The sequence below is a fragment of the Equus caballus genome, chromosome 2, assembly GCF_041296265.1.
Source record: "Equus caballus isolate H_3958 breed thoroughbred chromosome 2, TB-T2T, whole genome shotgun sequence".
Taxonomy (NCBI): domain Eukaryota; kingdom Metazoa; phylum Chordata; class Mammalia; order Perissodactyla; family Equidae; genus Equus; species Equus caballus.
In genome coordinates this window covers 67,626,692-67,654,334 of record NC_091685.1, presented here as the reverse complement: position 1 = coordinate 67,654,334, position 27,643 = coordinate 67,626,692, and the positions used below count along the sequence as shown (strand labels likewise).

Below are 27,643 nucleotides of genomic sequence, written 5' to 3'. Positions count from 1 at the left end.
GCCATTCCTTGGCTTTATTTCGGAAGGAAGCTGAGTCACTAACCTGGGGTCCCAAACTGACCTATATACCTCAATGGCCTAGAAACACAAGAAACACACCTACTCCCGCCTCCTGGCACAGATTCCTCATTTTAATAAGCCAGCACCGCTGTCACTCAAGATGCCCTGCACTGTCATTGGTCCCAAAGTCTTGCTGGTTGGCAAGTTTCTGCCAACTGGCAACCACCGGCTGCCTTTATTTCCGAGAAGAAAAGTAGGGCTGTACAGGGAAAAGAGGCAAGAACGCTGAAATATCTAGGCTGATGCTTGTACCTGAGCAACCTGTGATCCCCACCGCCGCCGCGACGAATCGGCCTCTGGGCGGGGGCTTTGAACCAAAAAGAAAATGGCTCAGCCGGGAACTGGAGCCCAGGCCATGGAGAAGCCGGCCCAAACTTTACTTGTTCACGACGGTGGAGGTGCCAGCTGTGAGAATACCAGAAACAGCACTGGATCCCTCCCGAACTCGGCGCGCCTCAACCTGCAGCAACCTGAGCAGCCGACTTGTACGAGTTTTGACGTTTCCTATTGTTGCCGGAAGTGACGTTTGGGTTCTGAGCCGTAAAGAAGAAGCATTTTTATCCCCGTTGTTTACGATTCGCTGTAGAGTCCCTGTTTTTCACCATGCAGCCCGAGCCACTCTGCGCATCAAAACTAAACAAACCTCTCATATGGAACTTGGGATCGGACTTGCCATAGAGAAGGCCCTCAGCAGTGTCATTCTCCTCAGGGGTCTGGACGAACGCGGTGTGGAATCTGCGGCGAGGAATCGTGGAACGCTGAGAAGCCCGTGGCTTTGAAGGTCTTGCCGCGGGGCTTGGCGGGCTCCGACCCGCTGTTCCAAATACAAACGGTCGGCGCGGTAGGCGCGCCTGAGCGCAGGCGTCGGGCTGCAGGCGCTCGTTGCTGGAGGCAGGGCACCGACGGCTGTTTCTGGTTGCACGAGCTACCTCTTCTCGCTGTTGTGCGGCGCCAGAGGCCTTCGGAGCCAGCTTCTTTGCTCGGCGGCTGCTGGGTGAGCCCGGGGGAGCTGGCGAGGCTGCATCCCGTTCTGGGCAGAGGTCACCTCTCTCCGCTGCCTTTACCGAGTCCCCGGGCGGGGGCGAATGACCAAGTTTACCTTTTCCTGCTTTTAAACCAAGTGGAGGTCGGGGAGCCCTGGATATGCCTTTCCTGTATACCCAACTGGTGTATCCTTTTGATAACAACCAATTAGGACAAGCGTGGCAGCTCATCCTCTCGGGTTAGGTTGGGAAGTTAGAAACTGATTCCTCCTGTTGGATCCCCTGAGCTGAGGAGCAGTCCGGCCCCTCGGAAATAGTAACTAGAAGGAAGAGATGAAAGTACTTGATACTTTCCTTGCTTGCATTTCCCTGGTGTTTCAGTATTTCTCCATCTTCCTAGAGGACTACAGATTTTTCCCTCATTATGAAAAAAAGATCAATCTTGAGATTTTAATTCTATAGTTGTGGCTGTAGTAGACTATTCTTCTAAAATTATCCACAGACCTTGTAACAGTTTTATATGTGCACAGAGCAGTCCCACTGGGCTATATACGTGTCCCTTACTCCCTTTGTTTTTTCCTTAATTTTCTCAATGTTCTCCCCTTCCCAGACCTTTCTCCCTGTCTCTTAGAGCAGTATTTCCCTAATATCTTTTGCGGAAAGTTTCATAAACTTGATTTTTCCTTAAGTCTACTCCTCTCTATTTTTGAGGCGTGGTTTTTAGAGAATATCTAGCTTTATGAGCTGTATCCCAAACTCTTGGGCATCGACCATAATCGTTACACTAGTCAGATTAATTGCTTCATTCTGAGCCAGCTTCACTCAGATTTTATTGGCATTCTGTTGGGAGGCGTTATGTAATGACCTCTAACAGCTATGAGATTGAACTAGATCAAAAGCCTTAAACTGTTATTTTGTACCATTTTCGCAACATCTCCGTCAATAAGTTCAATTGGGCAGATCTGACTTGTACAGAGAACTTTCTGGAGGAAGCTAGGAAGCAATATTGAGACCATCTTAATGGGTGAATCTATGCTACAAGCTGAGTAATATATCCTTTCTTCTTTTAATTTACTTTAAGGGATAAGGGTTATAAAGTGAAAATGTTAAGCAATTTTTTCAAAAGTAAGTTATTTTTCTTCTCTGAAAGTACTACGTTAAAGTGTGCATAAGGTCTAGATTGGCTTCTTTTAATACCTTAATTTTAGTGTTTTTCAATTTTATGATAGACTTAGTGAAGCCTTTCATGAAAATGTAGAGTAGTAGCTGTAATTTATTTTTATAATACTCACATTTTTTATCCCTGTATTTTTTCTATCCTGTTTATCACTTATCTCCTTCACCTACAGATCCAAGCTGTACTTGTATCTTACTCTTCTTCAAAATATTTATTCTGCTGATACTGAAGAGGATGTGTTCCAGGGACATACTTTGTTGTCAGAAATTCCATTACCAGAGGTAGAAATAATATGAGACTTCCAGGGCTTCAAAGAAAGGAAAAATAGAAAGATACCATAAAGTATTAAATAAAACAAAATTACATGTACTGGAAAGATGGAATATACGTTTGGAAGTATTAAAGGAAGTCTGTGGGAAGAGATACAATTTATATTAAAGTTATAGAATGTCATGGGGGAAAAGGTGCCCTTAGAAGAATTGTGTTAAGATAGATGGGTCTATTGGTCAATGACAACACCCAAGAATATGTATTTTTGTAGTTACAGCCAGATTAGTTCCTACTTCATCTCTGCTAGGAAAGTAAAGGCTGTTCTTGGCAAGTCATCTCTCTTACTGCTTCCATATGTCTATCTATCTCCCAGTCATCCTAAAAGATGTTAAATAAGGTTTACCTTCTTGGCCGGTAGTTGGTATAATGTGATTTCAGGATCACTTCCTCTTTTTTCTAGTTAGCTCCCATTTGACAGTACATGAAATTCCCTCTGCCTAAAAATGTAAATGTTTAGTTGAAGTAATTGGTTGGCTGAAAAATACTACTAAAACCCATGCATGAGTGTGTAAATTAATTTCAATAATTAACCTGTTCTTTACCATGTTGATAAAGGAGAGGCGACTTGAAACAGGAGGATACTGGGTGGATACAGGAGGATGGGTGGTTGGTGGCTTAAAATAGAAAGCTTCCTAAATTTGGGATTTTGCAGAGTGCTTGCCTTGTTACCTGTAGTTATGTTTAGATACAAAGAAGGTGTGTAACAAGATAATTTATATCCTGGGCAACTCTTGGAATGCTGACTAGGGGGAAAAGATCACACTAACTCTACTTCACTTGATTTATGAATTGTTCTTTTTTTTTTTTTTTTTTGCTGTCAATGACTTCATTTTAAAGGAGCTTCATTCCCAGAGGATTCATTACTCAAGGTATTGTTATATGTTATTTTCCTTCTATGAGGTGTCCATGAACAGTTATGAATACATATTTTGAAGTGTAGTATTGAGCTTTGCCTTCCTGGTTGGCTAGACTTACAGTGTAGAGGTCTTATGTCTCTTTCTAACAAAGGTTCTTAACCATTTATTTACCTATCTTACTATTATTTATTTTATGAACCTCCTTTGGAAATAGTCTCAGTTAAGAATCTAATGAAAACCTTAACTCGTGCAGTAAAATAAGTCATTTAAAAATATGATTCCATGGTATTATTTCCTTTGGGATTTATAAAAATGAACCATTCTATTTAAAATCTCAAATATTGTTCATGTTTTTTGGTGTACACACACACACATGCATATATATACACACAGACACACACATGTTCTGTTATGTATATTCTTTATGTATATGTATTACATATGTATATGTCATACTCCTGTTTCATAGGCTCTATGTGTGTCAGCATTAGTAGACATTGCCAGTAAGTTTTCCAAAGTAATTTTACTAATTTACCCTTTCACAGCATTGTGTGAGTTTCAGATGCTCTACAGCCTACATTTTGGGTTTACTTTGTAAATTTCCTAATGATTAATGGGATTATCTTTTCACATGTTTACTCTTTTGTAAAGTTCCTGTTCAAATCTCTTTCCTGTTTTTCTATTGAGTTGTCTTCCTTTTTCTTATTCCTTTTAGGAAGTTCTTTATGTATTCTAAGATACTAATCTTTCTCTTGGTTGTATCTATTGACAGCATCAACTTCCACTCAATGGCTTATCTTTCCACTCTGTTAAGGGTATCTTTTGATGAATAGAAGTTACTAATTTTAAGTGGTTCGTTTATCAGGCATAAGATAAGAAATCTTTCTCTGCCTGAAGATCATATTCTCCTTTGTGATCTCCAGAAAGCCTGCTTGTCTTACATTTTACATTTAGATCTTGAACAAACCTGGAATTAATTTTTTGAAGCATGTGAGGTACTCTTTACGTCGAGGTCAAGATTTATTTATTCCATCTGGATATTTAGTTGACACAGTACCATTTATTTCTCCACGGCTACCCACCATCAACTTTGTCATAAATCTAGTGTCAATATATACATGGTCTGTTTCTAGGTTCTATTCTGGTCCATTGTTCTGTTTGTACGTCTTTTCGCTAATTCTAAATTTAACTTTATAATGAGTCTTAGTGGTTAAGTCCTCCAATTTTAATCTTCAAGATTGTATTAGTTATCCTTTATCTTTTGCTCGTCTGTATAAATTTTGGAATCAGCTTGTCAATTTCCACCTAAAAACTGCAAGGATTTTTTTTTGTAGGAGGTGGGAGGGAATGCATTGAATCTATGGAACAATTTATCAATTTATTGAGTCTTCCAATCCTTGATGAAAGTGTAAACCTCTTCTTATTTAGGACTTCTTTAATATATTTCAGTAAAGTTTTATAGTTTTGAGGTCTTACATATCTTTTCTAGATTTATTCATGTATATGATATTTATTAAGGCTATAGTGAATTATTTATACATATATAACTTTAACATTTTCTAATTATTTAGGGAATACAGAGAAATACAATTGATTTTTGTATATTGGCCTTCTATCCAGCAACCTTGCTGAATTCACTTATTATTTCTTTTGGATTTTTTCATATACAATTATGGCATCTGTAATGATGACATTTTTATTTGTCTCTTTTATTTATTTTTCTTGCATTTTTGTACAGTCTGTCACCTCTAGTACAATATTGAATAGAAATGATGAGAGTGGATAAGTTTGCCTCATTCCCAATCTCAGAGAGAAAGCTTTCAATATTTCACCGTTGAGTATGTTTGCCGTAGATTTTTTGGTAAATATCCTTTATCAAATGCAGGCAGTTCCTTTCTATTCCTAATGTCCTAAGAGTTATATCATGAATGAATGTTGAATTTTATCACAAATGCAGGCAGTTCCTTTCTATTCCTAATGTCCTAAGAGTTATATCATGAATGAATGTTGAATTTTATCAAATACCTGTACTTCATGTATTGAAATGATTGTAAGATTTTTCTGCTTTATTAATGTATTGCATTATACTGGTTGTTTTTTGTTTTGTTTTATACTTTGGGTTATGATCTAATACTATTTTATGAATTTTGTTGTTCAAATTGTTTCATTGATCATCGAGAGCTGTTTCATTTGGCTTCTGTGTCCCTTTGACATACTCCCATCTCTATGGGATTGGTTTGTTTGTTTTGTGTGTACTTTCTAGAACTACATAATGCTTCAGGCGCATCTTGTATATTTCCTGCCCCAGTCCTAGAATTGTCATTTTTCCAGGGAGACATGGTTCCTTTTATTGAAGAATAGTGTTACACACCAAGATCTGGATGCTAGGCGTGCTCTTTGCTACTGGGGTACCATTGCTTTTAGTCACTCTTGGCTGACAGAGAGAGGAAATATACGTGTGTATACTAAGCTGTCTATATACACATATCTATGAATATTTCAGTAGGAAATTATCTGTATCTGTGTTGAGCTAAACTTCAGTCCATACTGATGTCTCTAACTGTAATCCATTAGGCATGCCTCACCCTAGTCTCCTCCCCTTGCTTATCTGTAAATTCCCACTCCAGCAGTGAGAAACCTGGCTGCTACTATTCAGCCATCCATTTACTCAATTGTTCAATTTCCGAATATCTGTATAGAAGTATCAGAATTAACTCATACGTACATGGAAAACAGTTTTATAAGCTAGAGTACAGTGTTTATGTGCAATTTGTTTTGCCTTTAATTTCACAGTCTCCACTCATTTGCAAAGTTAGTCAACACCTTTTCCCCCATCGCCTTCTTTGAGGTTGTTTCACACATTGGGAATACAGTTAGATTCACTTGTCACACAGTCTGCATTCCTTCCTGGGATTTCCCACCTTCCTAAGTTGTTTTTGAAAAGTTGCATATATTAGTTTATTGTTTGAGGTGTACAATTTTATAGGTTTTGACAAATGCATAATGTCTATCATTACTTTATTGTAAAGAATAGTTTCCCTTCTCTAAAAAATTCCCCTGCACTCACCTCTTCAACCCTTCCTCCTCCCTCTCAGTCCTTGGCAACCACTGATCTCTGTAGTTGTTATTATCTGTACAGTTTTGCCCTTTCCAGAATGTCATATAAATGAAATAATTCAGTATGTGCCTTTGCAGTTTGATTTCTTTCATTTAGCAATATGCATTAAGGTCCATACATGTTTTTTGGTGATTTTATAGCTCATTTCTTTTTATTGCTGAGTAATATCCCATTGTATGAATGCACCACAGTTTTTTTAACCCATTCACCTATTGAAGGACATCTTGGTTGCTTTCAGTTTTTGGTGATTGTGAATAGAGCTGCTCTAAGCGTTCGAATGCAGGATCTTGTGTGTATGTAAGTTTTCAGATCAGTTGGATAAATACCTATTAGCATAATTGATGATTGCATGGTAAAAGTATGTTTAGCTTTGTAAGAATCTGTGAAACTGTGTTCCAAACTGACTGTACCATTTGCGTTCCCACCAGCAATAAATGAATGTCTTCCTAAGCATTTGGTATTGTCAGTTTTTTGGATTCTAGCCATTATAATAGGTGTGTAGTGGTATCTCATTGTTTTTTTTTTTTTAATTTGCAATTGCCTTATGACATATGATGTTGAGAATCTTTTCTTATATGCTTATTTGCCATCTGTATATCTTTGGTGAGATGTGTTTTCAGATATTTTGCCCAGTTTTTAATTGTGTTATTTGTTTTTTCACTCTCAAATTTAAGAGTTATTTGTATATTTTGGGAACAAGTCTTTTATTCAATATGTATTTTGTGTACATTCTTTCCCAATTCTTCATTCTCTTGACAGTGTGTTTTGTAGAACAGAAGTTTTTAATTTTAATGAAGTCCAGCTCATCAATTTTTTTTTTCACGGATTGTGCTCTGGTATTATCTAAAAACTCATTGCTAACCTTAGGCATCAGAGGGGTAGTTGCCTAGCTGAGTGGGTTATATGTGTCGGGATAGGAAGGGGGTGGGAAAGTAAAGATCTAGGGTTTAGCAGCAGCTTATATGGATTTTCAAATAATCATCCTTATTTCAGGGCCCCTGGCCTTATCCCTCAGCCTTTCAGAAGTATCAGGGGCCCCTCATTTCTGAACCTGTCTTGTTCCTGTTAGTTTCCTCCTAAGTAGTCAGATGGGATTGGCCTATTCTGTTAGATTTGTTATCACTCATCCATCTGCTTTCCATGTTCCAAAATTTTGTTGACGCATCCTCTGTCAAATGGAATCTCCTCTAGTTCACTTTGCCCTGGCAACTATATATGGTTTTTAATCATTTACTTTCATTTTAGTGGTGTTCAGAAGAAGGAAATAAAGGTAACATGCATTTAATCTGCCATGTTTAACCAGCTAAACCCTTTCTTTTTCACTCATCTATTGTTATTTTTTAAGTGAAGCATCTGATTGGCAACTATATAAGGTCAGAGCCCTGGGAATAACGACTAAATCTGTACTAAATTTCTTTCTGTCCATTTTTGTTTTTTGGTTTTTTTGAGGAAGATTAGCCCTGAGCTAACATCTGCTGCCAGTCTTCCTCTTTTTGCTGAGGAAGACTGGCCCTGAGCTAACATCCATGCCCGTCTTCCTCTACTTTATATGTGGGACACCTACCACAGCATGGTTTGACAAGCGGTGCCATGTCTGTACCCGGGATCCGAACCAGTGAACCCTGGGCTGCTGAAGCAGAATGTGTGAGCTTAACCGCTGCACCACCAGTCTGGCCCCTTCGTCTCCACTTTTTACTGATTTTATTTTGTAGCCTTATAAGCATCCAAAATAGTCATTGATGAAGATTATTTCAGGTTTACGTGTCTGCTCAAATGGTACTTTGTTGTCAAAATAAAATATTTGGGAGAGTGTCATATAATATTAAACACATTATAAGAACATGAACATAAGACAGTTATTTTTTGTAAGGAAAAAATATTGGGGAAAAGTGCATGTGACATTCAGGAATACACAGTAGATACAAGACAGTGCTAGGCCATTAGGAAAGATAAATTAGTGGAGAAATAGCTAAGATAAATATGTTAAGTATCTATAGGAGATATAAACAAAATAAAATAGAGAAACTTAAAAAATACACAGGTTTAACCAGTGTTTCATGGATTTTTATTTTTAGGTGAAAAATTAGGTTATTTCAAAAGCTGGAGCTGAATCTAATGTTAAATAATGGCAACAGGTGACTTAAAAAGAAGCTTACGGAACCTGGAGCAGGTGCTGCGCTCATTAAATTATCCTGAAGAGGTGGACTGTGTAGGGTAAGCTATAATCTCAAACTTTTTTGTATTCTTGGCAATGATTTGAGATATTTGATGTGGGAGGAGTATCTAAATAAAGATACAGATTTTATCTGGGTCTTCTAAAAATTTTCCTTGAAATGATTACAATATCTTAGAAAGCAGTTAGAAAGGAGTTTGCTTCTAAGTATGAATTAATGAAAAATTCCAACTTGAGATTTGAAACACCTTTTAGATGTAGAAGCACGATATATATTAGTGTAAGTTATGGTCTCTGTACACCTTTTAAACTTTATGCTTTTAGAAGTATAATGGATTTCACTAGTTATATAGTTTACCACCCTCACACATTGAGTTGGATATTTTTTTGATTTGAAAGATTCTGTTTAACTGATTTCTTGTAACAAGGTAAACCATGCTTGAGGATTGCTCTCAAGCTATAAGCTATGTCATTTACCAGACCCCACTTTGAACCTTTTGCTGTAGTTTCCACTTTCCAATTATGACTGACTTAATTTTGTAGAATGGAACAGCATTTCTATGTTCATGCCAATCTAATGTGGTGCCCCTGCCATCTTCTATCCTTTAATACTTTTTCTTCTTTGCTGGGACTATTGACTGATTAAGTATTTCTCTAAAATGCAAGCCGAAGTCTAGTACTTTTGTTTTGTTCACTGCTGTATCCCCACATCTAGAATTGTGCCTGGCACATTATTAGAAGCTAATTAGACATTTGTTCAATGAGTGTGTCAAGAGACAAGTCCAGATGAGGCACATGTTCAAGTAGTAGAGTGAAACTTGGTTAAACTAGCTACTAAGTAGAATTCTGGAGTAATGGGCTTTACCTATAAAAGTGGATATTCTAGTTGTATACTAGGGAAAGCTAACCTTGAGAGAAGGCTGCAAATGAAAGGATAGTGAGGAGTGAGGAGAAAGCTTGGCTCTAATGACTGTTATTACATGTATTCTATGTAAGAAGCAGAAGATATTCCATAGTCTGCTCCCATAGTGTGTACCAATCATATCTTGGTCCTCAAACAGGGAAATCTCTACCATCCAGACTTGCAGGGATGTAACCAGATTGGGTAGTCAAGTTTTCTTACTACTTTAAGCATCAACATTTTAAAAGATATTTTGGGTAGGAATAATTCTAAAATACACCAGTTATTCTCCTATCTTTTGAGTATAGCATTTAAACATTTGATTTTCTTATTGACCCCAGAGTATCATTAAAACAAAGATTTTAAAGTTATCCATAACATAGTAATATCTGCAGGGTCTCTTGAGATAGGTAATGCTACTTGCTGCTGCTTCTTCAGATTGCCTGTCCCCACACACGGGTAGACACCCCCCCACACACATATTTTGATTCTTTCTACAGTTTCCCAGTTTTAAATGTTTTCTTGCCATCTGCTGTTTTTTTGTGTTGATGTGCCAGTTTATAATGTCTGTTTTTCTTGCTGTTTCTAATCTAAATCCTTAGAAACTAGATAGCCAAGATTTTTGAGATTGTTTAATGTAAGGGGTGTTAAATGCAGACCTGGCTATTTTCTATTCATAGTGTGCATAAAATGGGCAGATTTTGCTATTCAAAGGTATTTTTTTCATTTTCTGTGTTTGAACTGTCTTACAGATAGACATGGTTGCCAGAGCAGTTTTCTCATTGGGTAAAATACTATTGTACCCATAAACATAAATGAGAAACGATTTATAATTGTCCTGAAAAACAAAATGTATTATCATCATACATTTGTTCTCTGCCTTATTAAAAAATTTGGGCGGAGATTTATGTACCTGTCTTGAATTTTGTGGAAAACAAATACATTTTATGTAAGTACATTATTACTTCACTTGAACAAGTATAACTGGCTAATTGAACAGATACCTCCTGTGCTTTGTTGTGGGAGAATCAGTGAAGGTACTTCCAAGTGAGAAAATAAGATCCATATGTGTAGATAATGAGACAATAGTACAGGACCGAGCATGAGGCATCAGATACTGAATACTTGGGCAGTCTTTCTGGGAGAGATCAGTAAGGACCACAGAGTTGAGGATGACTTCATGGAACACTTAATATTTGACAGATGATTCATAAAGAATGAATAACAGAGAAGAGTGGGTGCCTTTCTAAACTAGAGGAATTAGCATAAGCTAGTAAGGTACTCATTTCTAATGAGCCTGATGTAGGTGGAAGATAGTAAACCGATCAGCCTAGTCACAGTAGATGCATTTTCCAGTCCTGCTTTCCTCATCTATAACTTAGAATTCATAATATTTTACCTTTGCAGGTTTGTGGTAAAGAGCAAATGAGGTAATGTAACAAGTGTTTGTGAAATCATGAAGTATACTTGGGTACTGTAAGGTAGTACATTTGTTTTATTATTAGTAGGAGAAATGGGCTAGATTGAGTAAGGCTAAGCTTTGGAAAATCAGTAAGTACTATGGTAAACAGACTGTTGGTACTAAAGAGCTATTGTAAGTTTTTGAGCAAAGGAACAATAGTAATTTGGCTAGACTGATTTAGAGTAAGGGATGGAATCTAAAGGGTCTTGTGCATCACCTAATTATTATGGCTGCAATGTTAAGTTATAAATTACTGACATTTCTTATATTTCCCTTATTATCCAACTTTGTAGAATTTTATTCGCTAAATCTTTTTTTCTTTTTTCCTGACAGTTTGATAAAGGGAGATACAGCAGCGTCTTTGCCCATCATCAGCTATGCCCTTACCTCATATTCACCTTATGTAGCCGAACTTCTGATGGAATCTAATATAGAGCTCATAGCAAAGAATGACTTGCGCTTTATAGATACTGTCTATAAGGTATTTTGAGTTTATGAAACAATAATTATTTTAGTAGTCATTGAATGATTTTTTTAAGATTACTGTTTTCATAATAACTCCTTAAATATATGCAGCATGTATAGTTGACAGAGTATCTTCATATACATTTATCTCATTTAAATGCAATCCTTATTTGAATCAAGATGTAATTCAAGTTTGCTTTATGTTTCATACTCTAATAAATATGACAACTGGTAAACATTTGTCATTGGTTATCATTTGCTCTTTTTATATCAAATTTTAGTAAAATTTGGTATGCTGGCATAAGTAGGCAATATTTTATTGAGTAAAGTTTGTGCTTCATAGAATTGTGAGTTAATTTAGTTGTTTGTAAGAAGGAACTACAACTTTGATTGAGATTTTATGTTCCTGGAAGTCTGAGATGATGTCTTATGTCTACCCTAGTATCTATACTTGTACTATATATTTACTGAACTTAATCTCATATTTGATGTAAAAAAACATACTTATCATTAATTTTTGCTCAAGTACTGTGGTCTTCTTAAATTTTTTTAAAGAAATCATGAAGCCCATTTATCAACTGAAGTCTTATTTTTTCTTTTTTAAGTAGAGAGTTGCATTTGATGAAATGGGAGCTCCTTTATCTTCCCTTTCTTTGCCTCTCACCCCAGAAAGCTTCCATGGAAATCTAAGAGGCACTTCTAAGAAATCCTAGGGTTCCACAGAGTAGATTTTGAAAATTACTGGTTTAGTCTATTTCTCTGATTTTACAAATGAGAAATTGAAACTCACAGACCTACTGACTTGTCCAAAAATCATGTAGTGGAAGAATTATAAACAAATGGAACTATGGTTTTCTGAAATCTGGTATGGTATTCTTTCTTCTATAGTGAGCTAAGGAATTTTTCTAGTACCTGTGAGGATATTTGAACTTTTTGATGAGTAGCTGTCACTTTCCATCTCTCTGGACAGCCATTTATTCTCTGCTACATCCCTAGCTGTCTGTTTTCCACCTGGATACCTCTCCTACCTGGTCATGACTCACACCACCTCTACACATCTCTTTAGTACTCTTTATTTAATGACTTGATCCTCCTCCTCTCAAAAATGGCATTACATGTCTGACCAGGTGGCTGTTTATCATTTTGGATTTTTGAAAGAAATTGCTCCCAATTATTATGTTGATCTATTCCCTCTTTACAGCTTCTTCGGGATCAATTTAATTATAAACCAATCTTGACAAAAAAGCAGTTTATCCAGTGTGGATTTGCCGAATGGAAAATCCAAATTACTTGTGATATTTTGAATTGTGTGATAAAAAAGCATAAGGAGTTGAGTAGTCTTGACAAGGTAATTTTATTAATAGATTTTAACTTATGCTAAGTGGCCCAGTATTTTAATGTATGAAATCAATACCCTAGACAGCAAATGAAAGCGTAGTATAGTTACTGCATTATACACAGATTTGGGTAACCTTATAATGCCTGGTGTTTGCTTTAAATACTAGTCACCTGTTTTTAAACATTTGTGGCTTGGATCTACTCATCCTAAACTAATAGTTCAAGCATAATATGTTTTCATCACTTCTTCAAAAGACATGTATCCTCATTAGACTCTTATTATTCAATAGTCATATTTCATATATGAAAATTTAAATAATAGAGTTTAAATATACATCATGCTTTCACACAAAATTTACTACGTCTTAATACTTTTTTTAAGACTCCATCACAACAAAGAAAAAAAATCAGTTCTGTTAAGTCAGAACCTTCTTCAAGCAGTGAGAAGACATCTACAGAACCTGTTGGTATTGATGTCACTGGAAGGTTTATAACTTCAGGAAAGGTAGGAAAATACAAAGAAAATGTATCCTGTAGTGTTAAGAGTTATTATCTAATTAATCCACTGTACAAGATTCATTTTTCTGACTAGCAGCTGCTAAAACATTCTAGTTAGATATTAGAGTGTAAGGATTTTTAACAATGCATATCTTATATTAACTGGGGGAACAGCCCTAAAATTATAAGAAGAGAGTAGAAATGTAAAATTGAACATGCTTTCTATTTCTGATTCCTAATTCTACCTCGCTTCCTAGATAGAATAGAGATGATTTAGGAAGGTTATATTATGCAATCATGAAAGTTTACTGTTAATTATGTATATAGTCTTCCTAAAACGTGGGAACATATGAATATGAAGAGCCTACCATTAGTTGTAGTGATAGGTTATGATGATTCATTTCCTACATTCATTTTTCTGTACCAGGAGTATAAATTATCCAATGATTGATAGTCCCTAAACCTATAATCTGGTTTTAGGTTAATGTTTTGAATATTTTCTCTTTGTTGATAGATATCTTCCCTGCCTTTGTCTGCTTCAAGTAATTTTGGCTGAGAGTCCAATGCATTTTAGAGAAAACTTTTCTTATCCTCAAGGGAAATTGAAGCCAAAATATCATTTTATAATGATAAAAATACTTTCGCCTGTCTTCCATCTGGGGCAAGCTTTTTCTGAGATCAAAGGATAGAATACCAGATGAATAATCAATGTGTAATTAGATAAAGAATGTGAATAGTTTCTGGCTGAAGTAAAATCTAGAGAATTGTTTTTCCCTAATTCAAAATACGTGAGTTATACAAACAGAATCTATTAAAAAGACATTTGTGGCCAGCCCTGGTGGCCTAGTGATTAAGTTCAGCATGCTCCACTTTGGCAGCCTGAGTTCAGTTTCTGGGTGTGGACCTACACTGCCCTATTAGCAGCCATGCTATACTGGCAGCCCACATTCTGAAAAATAGAGGAAGATTGGTATGGATGTTAGCACAGAGTGAATCTTCCTCAGCAAAAAATAAAATAAATTAAAAAAAGAAAAAATACGTTTGTACTTTTTGCCTTTATAAAAATTAGTGACATTTTGCTATAAGAAACAAATTCTTAGGTCAGTACCTTTTTTTAATATGCCTGTTTTGCTCCATGTAATGAGGGCAAAAAGAAAAGGAATTAAAAGAGGCATCGTTTCTGAATACATGCCCATAGTTCTTGTCTGTGTGAATCGCTAACTCTTGTTGGTTGTATACAGTTTTATTTTCTAACTCTTGTTGGTTTTATACAGTTTTATTTTCTAACTGTTAAGTGATGTATGTCTTGTATCCTTCCCCAACTAGAATTTATATAAACAGGGAGTTTTTTATGCTGATTTTTTTTTTACCTTCATTGTGCTTAGCACAGGATTAGGCACACTATAAGCATTTATTAAATATGAGTTGCTGTAACTAAATGTATTTTTCAGCCTTCTTTTTCAGGATGGGGGCTGAGGCGTAAACTAAATTGTCCTAACAAAGAAAGATGCAAAATTTCAAGACATTAGACTTGTTTTTAATTTTCTTAAAGTTTTCTTATCCATCAAAATTTTATCTGTTATATCAGATCTTTAATTATCAGGAATTTGAATAAGTATTAAAAAGTATTCCCATTTAGAAAAGTTGGAGTCAGTAAGTACACTCCTTTGTTTACAGGCAAAAACTGAGTCAATACTAAAGCAAATTGTCTCCTCTATAGCCATCTCTAGAGTGCTATTTGACTTCTGTGTCATATATGTTACGTTTTTATAGAGCATATGCAGTCTGTAAAACGGGAAGTAGTGGAAGAGTCCTATGTAAATTCCTAGTTTGACCTCATGCCTTACTCTCAGGAGTTTCCCTTTGTCGTTACTAAGTTTGAATTGTTAGGAGAAGGTCTGATATTTTGTGGTTTGTTTAACCGGAAAAGAAATTGTTTGGAGTCCTGCTCACAGAGCCAGTTCTTGATTACTTACATGTGAATTAGGTGATAACCTTTTTAAAATAATGTTTTATTGTGGAACGTTTCAAACGTTTACAAAAGTACCCATTCTGAGTTTCAGCAATTTGTCAACTTTTTGCTAATCTTGTTTCATCTTTATTGTAATCACTTTTCCCAATATCTTTCCCCCAGATCTGAAACATTTGGAAATAAATCCCAGACATCATTGAATAGATATTTCACTATTTTTCTAAAATATCAGAATGCTTCTAAAAATTATAACCACAATTTCATCATATATAAAATATTAATAATAGTTTATAATGTTTAATATATACATTATATGTGGTAATTTAAACGTTTGTAAATGTTAAAGGGAAGATAAGATGTTCCTTTTGCAAATTTCTGTGTGTATGTTTAAAAATAATTGTGTGAGGAAAAACATTGAAGCAGCTCTGATGTATTTTTCTCTGCAGAAGAAAGCGGTGGTGATCCGTCACCTGTATACTGAAGATAGTGTTAAAATCCCTGAAGATATGTTAAGTACAGTCACAGATGTTAATGAAGCATTTGATGTGTGTGGCTTAAAGCCCAGTGAAATAACCATTCCTGAAGTAGAGGTCCCTGAAATCAAGTCTGATCAGCAAGTAATAATTTTGGACTTCTTTAACAGATACCCATATTTCTTACTTTGATGTACATGATTATTTCAGCATCTAAACTTTGGAATATTTCTAGCCTTTTGAATTATTAGTCACGACACGTTACCTTTGTTACCATTACTTAAGAATCAAAAAGTTTTACTGAATATAATTCAACAGATGTTATTTGCTGCTTATGTTTAGGGTACTAGGCTAGGTGTTATGAATAGAAAGATAAGTAATAGAAAGGCGAATAAGACATACTACTTGGCTTTAAGCAATTTACAGTGTATTGAGAGATAGAGATATACTACTGTGTACAGGGAAACTTCTCTACCATCTATTCCTTATATTGATGAATGGAAACAATTGGTACCCTGCTGCCTTTTCTTTTTCCTTTTTGGGCTCTTGCTGTCTTTTTTTCTCTCTCCTTCTCTCTTAGAATACCATTTCTATTACTTTATTGCCACAGACCCCATTATAATATCTACTCTCTACTGTTTCTGCTAAAACTTCTTTTTCTATCTTCTGTGTCCTCTGACTTCTCTACATCTCAATATACAGTTGGCATTTATAAAAACTACCAGATGGCCATCAGGCTTATTTCCTATTTATAGAAAACTGAACAATCTCAACGCACTGTCATTTTTTGGTCATTTTCTCTTAGCTTTGTGCTAGGTGTTGTTACAAGAAGCTACAGTAGTCCCCCTCATCCACAGAGGATACGTTCCAAGACCCCCAGTGGATGCCTAAAAGCACAGATAGTACTGAACCCTATGTTACTGTTTTTTCCTATACATACATACCTATGGTAAAGTTTAATTTATAAATTAGGCACAGTAGGAGATTAAGAACAATAATTAATAATATAACAGAACAATTATAACAATATACTGTACTAGAAATTGCTATAGATCTTAGCAACCTCAGCATACGATGTTTTTCTTTCCTTGTTAAGTCAAGAACTTTCACCTTTTTACCTGAAGGAAGTACTTTATGGCTTCTCTCTGGCATAGCTGAATTGTAGGCGTCACTAGTCTTGTGCTTTAGGGCTATGATTAAGTAAAATAAGGGTTACTTGAACATGAGCACTGCAATACCATCACAGTTGATCTGATAACTGAGACAGCTGCTAAGTGACTAACGGGCAGGTAGCCTATACAACGTGAACGCGCTGGACCAGGAATGATTCATGTCTCTGGCGGGACGGGGCGGAACGGAGCAGGTTGGCGAGAGATTTCATCTCACTACTCAGAATGGTGCACAATTGAAAACTTATGAATTGTTTATTTCTGAAATTTTGCATCTAATATGTTTGGACTGTGGTTGACCCAGGATAACCACAGAAAGTGAAACCTCGGATAAGGTTTTATTATACTTCCTGATATTCTAGGAGCTTTATGCAAATGAACTCATTTAATCTTCACAAGAAGCATATGAAGTAGGTACTGTTCTTTCTTTCTTTTTTGGTAGATGAGGAAATTCAGGCATCAAAGTCACACATCTCAGATGAGCTAGTTTAAGTGTCCAAGTGGTCAGCCTTCAGAAATAGAATCTTAACTCTCATGCTGTACTGCCTATTGTAACTATTAATTGTTACTATAATTATTGTAACTGTTAATTATTGGAAGTGGGAATACATTGAATTGAAAAGGAATTTCAGCTTGCGTGACATTATTTTTAATCTTTCTGATCATTTTAGGACATAAAAGGTAGTCCTGAGATTACTGCACTGCAGAGTAAGCTTGCAGAATGCCAAGAAAAGCTTACGAAACTAAGTTGGATAGAGAGTAGATTAGACTGTTTGGAAGAAAAAATGAAAGGAAAAGTGATGGTGAATGAAAAAACCTGGACGAATCTCCTAAGTCGCGTCACTCTTCTTGAAACAGAAAGGCTTTTGTCTAAAAAGGTATTTGCTTTCCTTAACATTCATAGAATACTTCAGATACAATAAAGTATTTCCTTTATTCACTTATGTGTGTATTCTTTTGGAAATACCAAATAAGAGAATATTTAGGTAATGGGAAATATTTAATTGGAACAAAGTTCTGTTTAGACACAGCCTGTTTTGTTGTTGTTGTTGGCTGTTGTTTTTTCCTTCATTAAATAAGATAATCCGACAAACCTGTAAGTTGAGCTTTTAGAGCTGTTAATACGTGTACCTAAAATGAGATAATGTTTGATTTTATTTATGAAAAGCTTGAAATTATTTTAGACCCTTTAATAGTATAAAGGGCCCGTTTTTGCAGGGGAAAGAAGTAAAGTTGACAGGAGAGGAAAAATTTAAATTATAACTTCCTTTTCTTGCTCATTTGCTTTAATCAAATTGCAAGTTTCATAGAAACAGGTCCCAAATGTGCCACTGCCTCATCAAATCTGAGAAGTTTGTTTCTTGCTTTACTCAGGATTTCAGTTTCTGATCCTAGTCTGTCTTTCCTTCCTAGAAAGTTACTAGATTCAAGAAGATTACTATCTGCTTCCACATTTAAAAGATGATTTCTTGTATGTGAGAATGTTTGTTTTGCTTTATAAATAAAATAATGAAAAATATTTCAACATTTATCATGTCATCTTTATATTTTATGCTTAGCAGTAAGAATGAAAAATGAGAACTTTTTTTTTCATTTTATTCTAAATACTAAACTATATTATTCCAGAATGATGACTTTGTAGACTTTAATGAAGCTAATGAAGACTACGCTTCTTCTAGTAGTGACATGGATATTCTGAAGCCTGGTAAGTTCTTACGATATTGGTATTGGTGATATGGTAAGGAGTTTTCAGAAAAATGGTTTTTATAGGTATTTGGAAATTCTAATGTCACCAAGCCTTATCTTTTTGGAAGCTGCAAAGTTCCTAAGAGCAAAGAAAATATTGAACAGATTACCGAAGACAAAAATTGCTAGAAAAGCCAGCCTACGTGTCTTACATGACCTAGTGGTTGAATAAATTCCAGTGTACAAAATTGCAAACTTTTGGAGATGTTTTACTCTTTTAATTGTAAAGTGCTCTGGAATAATAAAAATGGACCTCCAAAGTTTCTAATTTAAATTTAAGTATAGCTTTCACATATGTAACTAATATATGTAAGAGAAGAATACACATTTGTCAGTAACCTATAAAGTGTTAAAAAACCTCTTGCAGGGACCAGCCCGGTGGTGCAGTGGTTAAGTGCACACATTCCGCTTTGGCGGCCTGGGGTTCACTGGTTTGGATCCCGGGTGCGGACATGGCACCACTTGGCAAGCTATGCTGTGGTAGGCGTCCCACTATAAAGTAGAGGAAGATGGCACAGATGTTAGCTCAGGGCCAGTCTTCCTCAGCAGAAAGAGGAGGATTGACGGCATATGTTAGCTCAGGGCTAATCTTCCTCCAAAAAAAAAAAAAAAAAACCAAAAGACCTCTTGGATTTGAAAAGTTCACTGATGATCATAAAATAAGAAGGATCTAAAATTAGGACAGGTCTTCTCCATGTCACTTAACTTCACTAGGCTAGTGATGTTTTCAGTGTGATTGAGCAGCAAGGATAAGATTTCTGGGCTGTTTTTCAGTGACAGCTTTTATTTTTTGGTTCTTACAGTTTCTGAAGAGACAAAAGTCTAAATTTTATCTCTTGTTTGTAATTAAATCATATTTGTAGATGATGTATTTTGTCCAATTGAGAATACATAATGAAGTTAAATTTCAAAGTCTGCAGATGTTTAATGTCATTAAATTTTTCAACTACTACATATATAACAATTTAGTAACACCATTGCCACCACATTATAGTGCTAACTGTGTGCCTGGCACTATTCTAACTGCTATATTAACAATTTTAATTCTCAAGGCAACTATGCAACGTAAGTACTATTATTATCCATATTTTACAGGTGAGGAAAGTGAAGTACAGAGAGATTAAATAACTGTGCCAAGTCACACGGCTATTGAATGATGGAACAAATTTGAATCGAGGCAACTTAGCTCTGAAGTTTTCTTTTAACCACTGCGTATTTAGTGCACATGCCAGTTTCATTACACAGAGAACAATTTCAGTGATTAGGTTATTAAATATAATTTTTTGAGATGCTATTTCAGGCACTCAATTTATTATAGACTACAAATTTCAGATTTGATAAAATGTTGACTTTTTCATATATCCTTCATTCATTTACTCAACACATTTCAAAGCTAAACTCTAAGATCCATGACAGCAAGAACTTTATCTTACGGTCTGTCTAGCAGACAGAAAGTACATCTATATTTCTATCTCCAGTATCTGTATATGGTAGAGCTCAAATTTTTATGCACTGAAAGAATGCTGAATGCCTGCTATTTGCAAAACATCGTCTTTTCCAAGTTTGGGTTTGCATGTTTGGGTGTACTGTTTTTTAGCTAACATTATTACAGAACATACCTTTAACACATTTAGTAAACACATAGCCAAGTTTAAGCCACCATGCTAGGACTCAGGGTGATGAACAGATGGGTCACTATTTGAAATGGATTATAGGTTATAAATAAGGTGAATATCTGGTCTCAAAAACTTTATACTCTGACCGTTATCAATTAGAGTCAAATTTATAAAGCATTATACATTACACCTTACATATACATGCTACTAGGAAGCACAGAGTTTGATTTCCTTTGAATGTTGAGAGTGATAATTCACCAATCTGATCTCAGGATCATGTTGAATTGGGAATGGTTTTTGTGAAGGTCCAGATCCATTTTCCCTTTATTAGGAATACAGTGTTTCCATGGGAAACTATAAGGTGTCTCTGTATTTCTGTCAGAATGAGTTAGGAGAGGCTTTTATTATGAGGATTGGGCTTATGTTGGGTGATTTTGGAGACAGTTTAAAGAAGTTCTTTTGCTGTCAGAAGCAGGAGCAATTTGATTGACAATAAGAATGAAACGGAGCTGAAATTTTCAATGGAAAAGAAGCACTCATATTAGTGGAGAGAGGGCAATAGCTGGTTATTTGCGTGGTTACATGGTGTCCTTGTTCTGTTTGTGTTCAATGACAGAATAGTCTTTATTTTTTTTTTTCTGTTTCATCAAGTAATGAAGTGACCTCACGATGCTGATTTTCTATTATGTTTGGTGGGGGCTGCAATGACCTTGGTGTTAATTGCTAGGCAGGACATGGCTGTCAGGGCTGCTTTTGTTTTTATTTTGTTTTGTGCCTTTTTCCTCACAGAATTGAAAATATTAATAAAGTTTTGGTGTCACGAGAATGTAATTTGTTCCAGTATCACTAGTAGGGTACGTTGGGCACATAAAGGAAGTTGAAGCAGAAGAGTAGAAAGGCCAAATCATGGAGTCCGTGAGGTCATAGGAAGATTTTCAGCAAGCCTAGTATCAGATTTGTGTTTCAGAAAGATCATCATAAAAGCAGAATAGTGATTAATTAGAGGGAAGTAAGACATGCAAAGACAGTAATTTGAAGGGTATATTTCAGTGATCATTATTTCAAAACAATAATGAGGGTGTCTACTAAGGCAATGATAGTGAAAATCAAGAGGACATAGTTTATTTGGGAGATATTTAAATGTTAGAATTGATAGGCTCTCATTACTGGTAGAAGTAAAAAGGGTGAAGGAGAAGGAAAAAAGTCAAGACTGACCACTTGTATCTGACTCATGTGACTGGGTAGATAGTTGTTGCTCTTTAATGAAACAGGGAATTCAAGAGAAGGAGAAAGTTTGGGGAAAATGAGTTCACTTTTGAATATATTAAGTTATAAATGAAATACTTAAAATATCCAGAAATCAGTTGGATATATATTTGGCCTTTGATTTGGAGGGATTGGCTTACAAATTATAACTAAATGGCAAAGGACCCAAGTGGTTCTCTTAATGAAATAAGGTCATAATCCCCCAAAGTTGGCAGTGAAAGATTAATGGTCATATGGGGAGAGTTGTCTGGAAAATCTAGTGTCCCATACCTTAGAGATCCCCTTTCCTCACAGGGATCTATTAGCAATCACCTCTGAAACTCTGTAACAATGGCTTCAGGGGCCACTACTCTTTCCTTTCCTTTCCAACCTGAACTCAGTTACCAGTTCTTTCTCAATCTCCCATAGCAAAGCTAAGAAACCATTGTGTTTAACTAGGAAGACTTTACTAAAGGCTCATGAAGGCAATAAGAAGAATTATCACAGACAATAATATGCACTTAACTGATCTGGCTATTAAATATGTCTGGTGTCCTGTATATGCCCAGCTCTATAACCTCTGGATGCCCTATATGACTGTCTTTCTGAATAGTTCCCCAACCTGCCTAATACCAGCTTTCTCCCACCCATGAGATGTTCCCTTGAACAAGGCTAGATAGATATGTGAAAGTCTAGAAAGCAGGGACCTCCATTTCTAGCCCTCCATTCTGTCTGTCTTCGCAGGCCTTGTTGCCTGTCCTGGGATCTCCCTATTTTTGAATGGCATAAAAAATGTTCAGCACCTGGACAGGACACCTGTCTCTATCCATAGAAAATAATTCAAGATTAGGGCATAGTAGATATGGTTCTGGCCTAGATTCAAATTATTCCTTGAAATTACCAATTCCTGACAGCCCCTGCTAGAAGAATTGGGTGTAGCTGCTAGTCTTGAAAATGTATCATGTGATCCTGATCCCTGAGCTCAGCTAATTGGATCAAGAATAGACACTTAATCCAGAGAATACCAGCCAAAGGGAGTTGAGCTCAATCATTTTCTCTTCCTTAGGAATTTGGAATAAGGACACCAAGAGTGAGTCAGTCAGATGATGTTGAGCCTGGGTTAGGCTGGCCGTTTTGTCCAAGGTCATGCTGATGAGTAAGTAGAGGAATGGAGCAAATAGGCAAGAGCAGGAGGCAAAACCTGTAGCTCCATGAGAAATGAAAGTAAAAGTCTTTTTAGTTGTTTCAGTCCTCATGTGGTAATACTCTGTTCCCTAATTGAGGCTGTCTGTGTAGGCTTAACAATAAAACTGTCTTTATGTAAACCAGTTTAAATGGGTGTCTGATTTTTTTGGGAAGGGGCCTTGTTTTTGCAGCCAAATGTACCATAACTAAAACATAGGGCTTATGGGATTGATTCAACAGAAGCATGTCTTATCTGTGATGTTCTGTAATTGATTCAATTGTAGGAAAGATTTGCCATCGTTTTGTTGAGTGAATAATATCAGGATACTGGAAATGGAAAGTTGTTCAGTTCTTTAGAAAAAGAAATCTGTGAATCCTGAATTTTAAGCATTATTTTTTCCATGCACATCAACTCAGGATAGAATATTTCTTGAGTTAAAAGTATGTGTAGTCAGTTTTAGTAATAGTTGCCACCATTCTAAGAAAAGAATATACATGAGACAGTAGTTTATATTTAAAAATAAATTAACTTGCCTACTTATTCAATTGATTGCTACCGTGATAGAGATAACATTACCTTTTGTAATTTTTATTGGTCAATTTTTAACACTTAGATCTCCATATGTAAGTCATTATCTTAAAAGAATATTAAAAACTCATCTGGATTTATACTTGTAGCCATTTTATATTAAAATAATGTTTGTTTCTCTTATATATACATAACATTTTTAGAAATTTGACTCCGCTATGACAGGAAAAGATAACCTAAAAGTTAATTTCTCCACAGATAGAAAAAGCAAAAAGGAGAGGCAAGCAAGTATCCCTCTGTCCTCTGGCTATAGTACAGTGTCGTCAGATTCAACTCCCAGAGCCTCAACTCTTAACTACTGTGGTTTGAAAGACATTTCAGAGGTAAGAAAAACTGGCAACTGCTTAGATGATTTCCTTTCTAAGCTCAGGAGAATAAGCAAGCCTTAGATTGAGTTGTAGATACCATGGCAAGAAAAATAGTGAAACTGTAAATCTTAGTTTCTCTTGAAAATTCTTCATGATCAGTAAACAGTACTTACTGCAATGTTTTAGACTGTTTTATATGTTCATGTATTTTATATTTTCATGGTCCATCTTTGATGATGGTTTACTTTGAGAAATTGCCTAAATTTGTTGCTTTTTAAATTAAAGGAAACAACAATCCAGAAAATGGAAAGGATGAAAAAAATGTAAGTAACAGAAAAGGGCAACAGAAATTCATTTCTCAATAGGGAATTGTATTGGATTACAGTATATACAGAATGTGCATATGTGTTTCAAACCTTAAAGGTCTCTCAATCAGGTGTGGAATTTCCTTCAGGACTCCAGTGCGTAATAAATCCACCTACAGTTACGTGTTTGTGAGATGAGTCACTGTTTCGGTTTCCAACAAGTGATGTAAAACATTGTTTATGGAATTAATTGTGGATTAAAGAGTGCAGAGATATTTTTGGTTGGTAATTAAAGAGTATTATCTATTTTTGATAAGTGATTTATCAAAATACTATATGATATATGTAGATGGATGGTTTGGAGACATTTTAAGTATTGTTAAAGTATTGCTAGTCTTTTTCAGAAAACTATTGGTAAGGTAATACTAAAAATGATACCTTTATCTAATACAATATAGAATTATGTATGAGTTTTTAAAGAGCAGTTGAAAATAAATATGAAATGAAATTGTATAGGATTGTTATGCAGCCTACCACTTTAAAAAACTTTAATATTTTTCTGAAATTTGAGAAGTACTGAAATATTATGCTCCAAGAATTAGACTCATAATTGACTCTAGTTGTTATTGCTCCCCTCTGGCCATGGTATACTTAATTTATTAACAGTAACTATACCTTTAAATAAGAAAAATATTGAAATTTATTTTAGGCTCAAAAGCATAATTTCAACAACTTAAATCCCATGCCTCACTATGAATTATTTATTTACTTAATATATTATTTATTTATTATATTTCAGGTTTGAAGAAACTGCAGAGTTACTGAAATGTTCAAATCACTAATTATAGAATTTTCTGCATGAACTTCTTAAGGCCTTTGGCTATTGTATGTGTTGTATATTCTAAGAATTCTCTATAAATTGTAATATATGGCAATATTTTTATTAAGAATTGGAATTCCATTTGGTATATGAGTTTTTTCATTCAATATTGAATAAATATTTAATGTTTTATGATATGATTATACTGCTTTACTCTGTTTTACTTTTCTTAGGAAAACCTGTGTGCCAATGCATTTCTTTTACAGAGTGAAGTCATTATAGCACTGTATTTTGGTGTTGACATTTGTTGGCAGTGGGCTAAGTAATCTACTTTTTAAAGTACAGGCTTGAGGACCCCGGTTCACATCCTGTTGGAAACACTCCACCTGGGACTTGCGTATTGTACCCAGGAGGCTCTTGCACATACCGTCTTGCCATCTGTGCTGACGAATATATTGTAATGAAAAGTTAAAAATTCTCATTGAAAATTAAATAAAACAAAAATACAATGATTTCACGCTTTGTCAAAAACAGCAACACATTTTCAGTAAATACTAAGAAAGTGAGGGTATGATTCTCCTTTTGTATTTGGAAGCAGGTCGGGAAGTTGACTGTGAAAGTGTGTTGAGTATTTTAGTGCTCTACTTTGTAACACATTTTAAGACCAGCAGCACAGACACACATGGCGGCCGTCCAGTATTACAAGAAACACTGATGTTTTTTGCTTTTTGTAAGTGATGGGAAGTTATATATTTTTTATGGAAAGAGAAAATGTCTTAGATGAAATTAAATCAAGAGAAAAAAGAAATTCACTTTAAATTACTACATAAATTATCTTTTTATAACTTTATAAGTAAAAAAGGTAATAATAGTTCTGGGTAATCTTAAAATTGATTCCATTATTTGGAGGGAAAAATATTTTTTCATTTGTATTATTATTTAGATCATCTGATTGTATTTATTCATTTGTTTATATTATGTATATGTAATTTATTATTTATAACATGAACATTTATATTGTTAAAATTCGAAGTAGGAAATTACTTTTGAGGAAACATTTTTAGTATTCTAATACATGTTTAGTCATTAGACTTTAAAATTATGAACTTTTGAAGTTAGGATACGATCTTCAATTTAGTGGAGTTTCAGTAAACATTTCTAGAATTAATGAATTCAGTTAGCTTTATTTTTTCAATTACAAAAAATTTGTAAAAATCAAGAGATTACAGTTAACAAAAGAAAAAACTGCATCAGTTAACGTCTAAAATGTCATTACCAGCATGGAATTGTAGCACCACCTTGTGGTTCATATGCCAGTATTTTAGCTTTTATTAAAACAAATGATTTTCCCTTTTTGAAAGACTCAGTTCCAATTATTAAAAGCATTTTTGAAGTTTTCTTGTGCAACACAGAAGAAAAAGTAAATCTCCTTTTCTCTGTCTCTTCACTTCCTCTCTTTTTTCTTTATATAGTGTACATATACACACAATTAGATGATTTGAAATATTTTTTAATCTCCTAATTTACATACAGTGTGCAAATATAAGTATCTAGTAAAAGATGTCTTATAAAGTGGAGATTTAGGATGCAAATTCTTTTATATTTTTATCTAACAACTGAAACAGGAACTAATAAAATCAACTCATAATAATACCACACATTAACACTTACAAAGAATCTCACTGTACTACTAGACTTCTTTGGAAAAAAGAAAGCAAATTTGACTGTTGAAGTTTTTGAAGAGATAGCCAAATTATTTGTTATTCTAATTCTTTTAGAAATAGTAGGAAAAGGTATGTTTTCTCTCTTAGGCAATTTGATAAGTGGCTTGTAACCATAAACCCGCCCCTTTTGATTAACTTGAAGGTCTTGAGAAAGTGAGGGAGAGGAGCCCTGGAGAGATTAGTTGGAGCTACATAATTAAACCTTAGTTAACTTGAATTTTCACTAATTCTATCCCCTTAATTCTCCCGTAAGCTGGATAAAAGATAATTTATTATACTACCAACAAAAGCACCAGCGGCTTGTGCTGCCCTGTCTGTACTATCCTCTGTGAATGGGTCTGGATAGAGATCATCTAGGAACGTTATAAGGAAAGCATAGGGTAAAATACTAGTCAGTACAGATTAGAAAGAAGTAATATCAGCTCTTTGAAAATTCTCGACTGAGCTAAGGACTATTAAGTTGGAAAAAGTAGTTCTGTATTTTGTTTGTTTTGCTCTAGTATTTTTAATGTAATGTTTTAACATGTAATATATTTCCTAAAAATAAAGACTTTGGAACTGGCTTTTATGCTGTTCATTACTCACAGCTTTATATAATTGACAGGCACTTGGGGAAGCATTAAAAAGTAAAAGACCCTTGTCAGTTTTACAAACTACAACACTTTTTGAGCTCAAGTAACATTACAGATGTAAGTTTTACCATTTAACAATCCCTAGGTTCGTCTGTCCTCTTTCTTTCAAACTGAAGGATGTAGAGAGAGTGAAGAGGTGGGGGTAGTGTGAAACTTTAAAATTGAACTACAAAATTAAAACTTTTAACTGTTGTATCACTTGAGCTTTAATGTTTCTAGTGAAAATGGCAGGTTTCTTATACCTCTCACAGACAGGAGAAAGCTAGAAAACCAGTACTGACAGCAGCAGCAACCTTGAGAACATGCAAATTTATTTTGAGGAGGAGAATATTTTAAAATCCATATTCATTTTATCATGATTTTTCTTTCTAATACTTTAGGAATGGGGACCATGTTTGTCATTTTTCTCCCTGAAGTCCACTAAATCACTCATCAAAAATTTTAATTTGATTAAAAAATTATTTTTTAATTCAAATTGTTCAACCAAACATTTTAAA

At 35.0% G+C, this 27,643-nt stretch overlaps 2 protein-coding genes across 11 annotated transcripts in view; one reads left to right on the top strand and one right to left on the bottom strand.

Annotated features, from left to right (window-relative positions):
• The window catches only part of FBXO8 (F-box protein 8), a 40,480-nt gene extending 39,878 nt beyond the window's left edge, over window positions 1-602 (bottom strand). Inside the window, exon 1 of the mRNA XM_001498470.6 lies at window positions 313-602. The gene's annotated coding sequence lies outside the window, so the exon portion shown is untranslated. The remainder of the gene's footprint in view (window positions 1-312) is intronic.
• Window positions 603-27,077, top strand: CEP44 (centrosomal protein 44). Of its 10 annotated transcripts, XM_070256936.1 has the most exons (14): window positions 914-1,054; window positions 2,393-2,501; window positions 3,388-3,419; window positions 8,601-8,739; window positions 10,352-10,548; window positions 11,395-11,542; window positions 12,728-12,874; window positions 13,247-13,369; window positions 15,781-15,951; window positions 17,648-17,854; window positions 18,603-18,681; window positions 23,556-23,680; window positions 23,951-23,988; window positions 24,770-27,077. In XM_070256936.1, exons 6-14 carry the CDS (start codon window positions 11,480-11,482, stop codon window positions 24,810-24,812), a joined length of 996 nt encoding a protein of 331 aa, XP_070113037.1. In that variant the 5' UTR covers window positions 914-1,054; window positions 2,393-2,501; window positions 3,388-3,419; window positions 8,601-8,739; window positions 10,352-10,548; window positions 11,395-11,479; the 3' UTR covers window positions 24,813-27,077. The 10 variants fall into 10 exon arrangements, with proteins under 10 accessions (XP_014593278.1, XP_070113017.1, XP_001498538.1 ...); XM_014737792.3 differs by lacking the exon at window positions 10,352-10,548 and having other exon boundaries at window positions 603-1,054; XM_070256933.1 differs by lacking the exon at window positions 2,393-2,501 and having other exon boundaries at window positions 915-1,054.
• Window positions 27,078-27,643: the final 566 nt, after the last annotated feature.

What these genes read in the sequence shown, in the direction of transcription:
- CEP44 (XM_014737792.3), top strand. Translation starts at nt 8,651, where the DNA reads ATGGCAACAGGTGACTTAAAAAGAAGCTTACGGAACCTGGAGCAGGTG. An exon ending in AAATCAAGTCTGATCAGCAA is followed by an intron (nt 15,952 to 17,647) that starts GTAATAATTTTG and finishes TGATCATTTTAG; the next exon opens with GACATAAAAGGTAGTCCTGA. An exon ending in CATGGATATTCTGAAGCCTG is followed by an intron (nt 18,682 to 23,555) that starts GTAAGTTCTTAC and finishes ATTTCTCCACAG; the next exon opens with ATAGAAAAAGCAAAAAGGAG.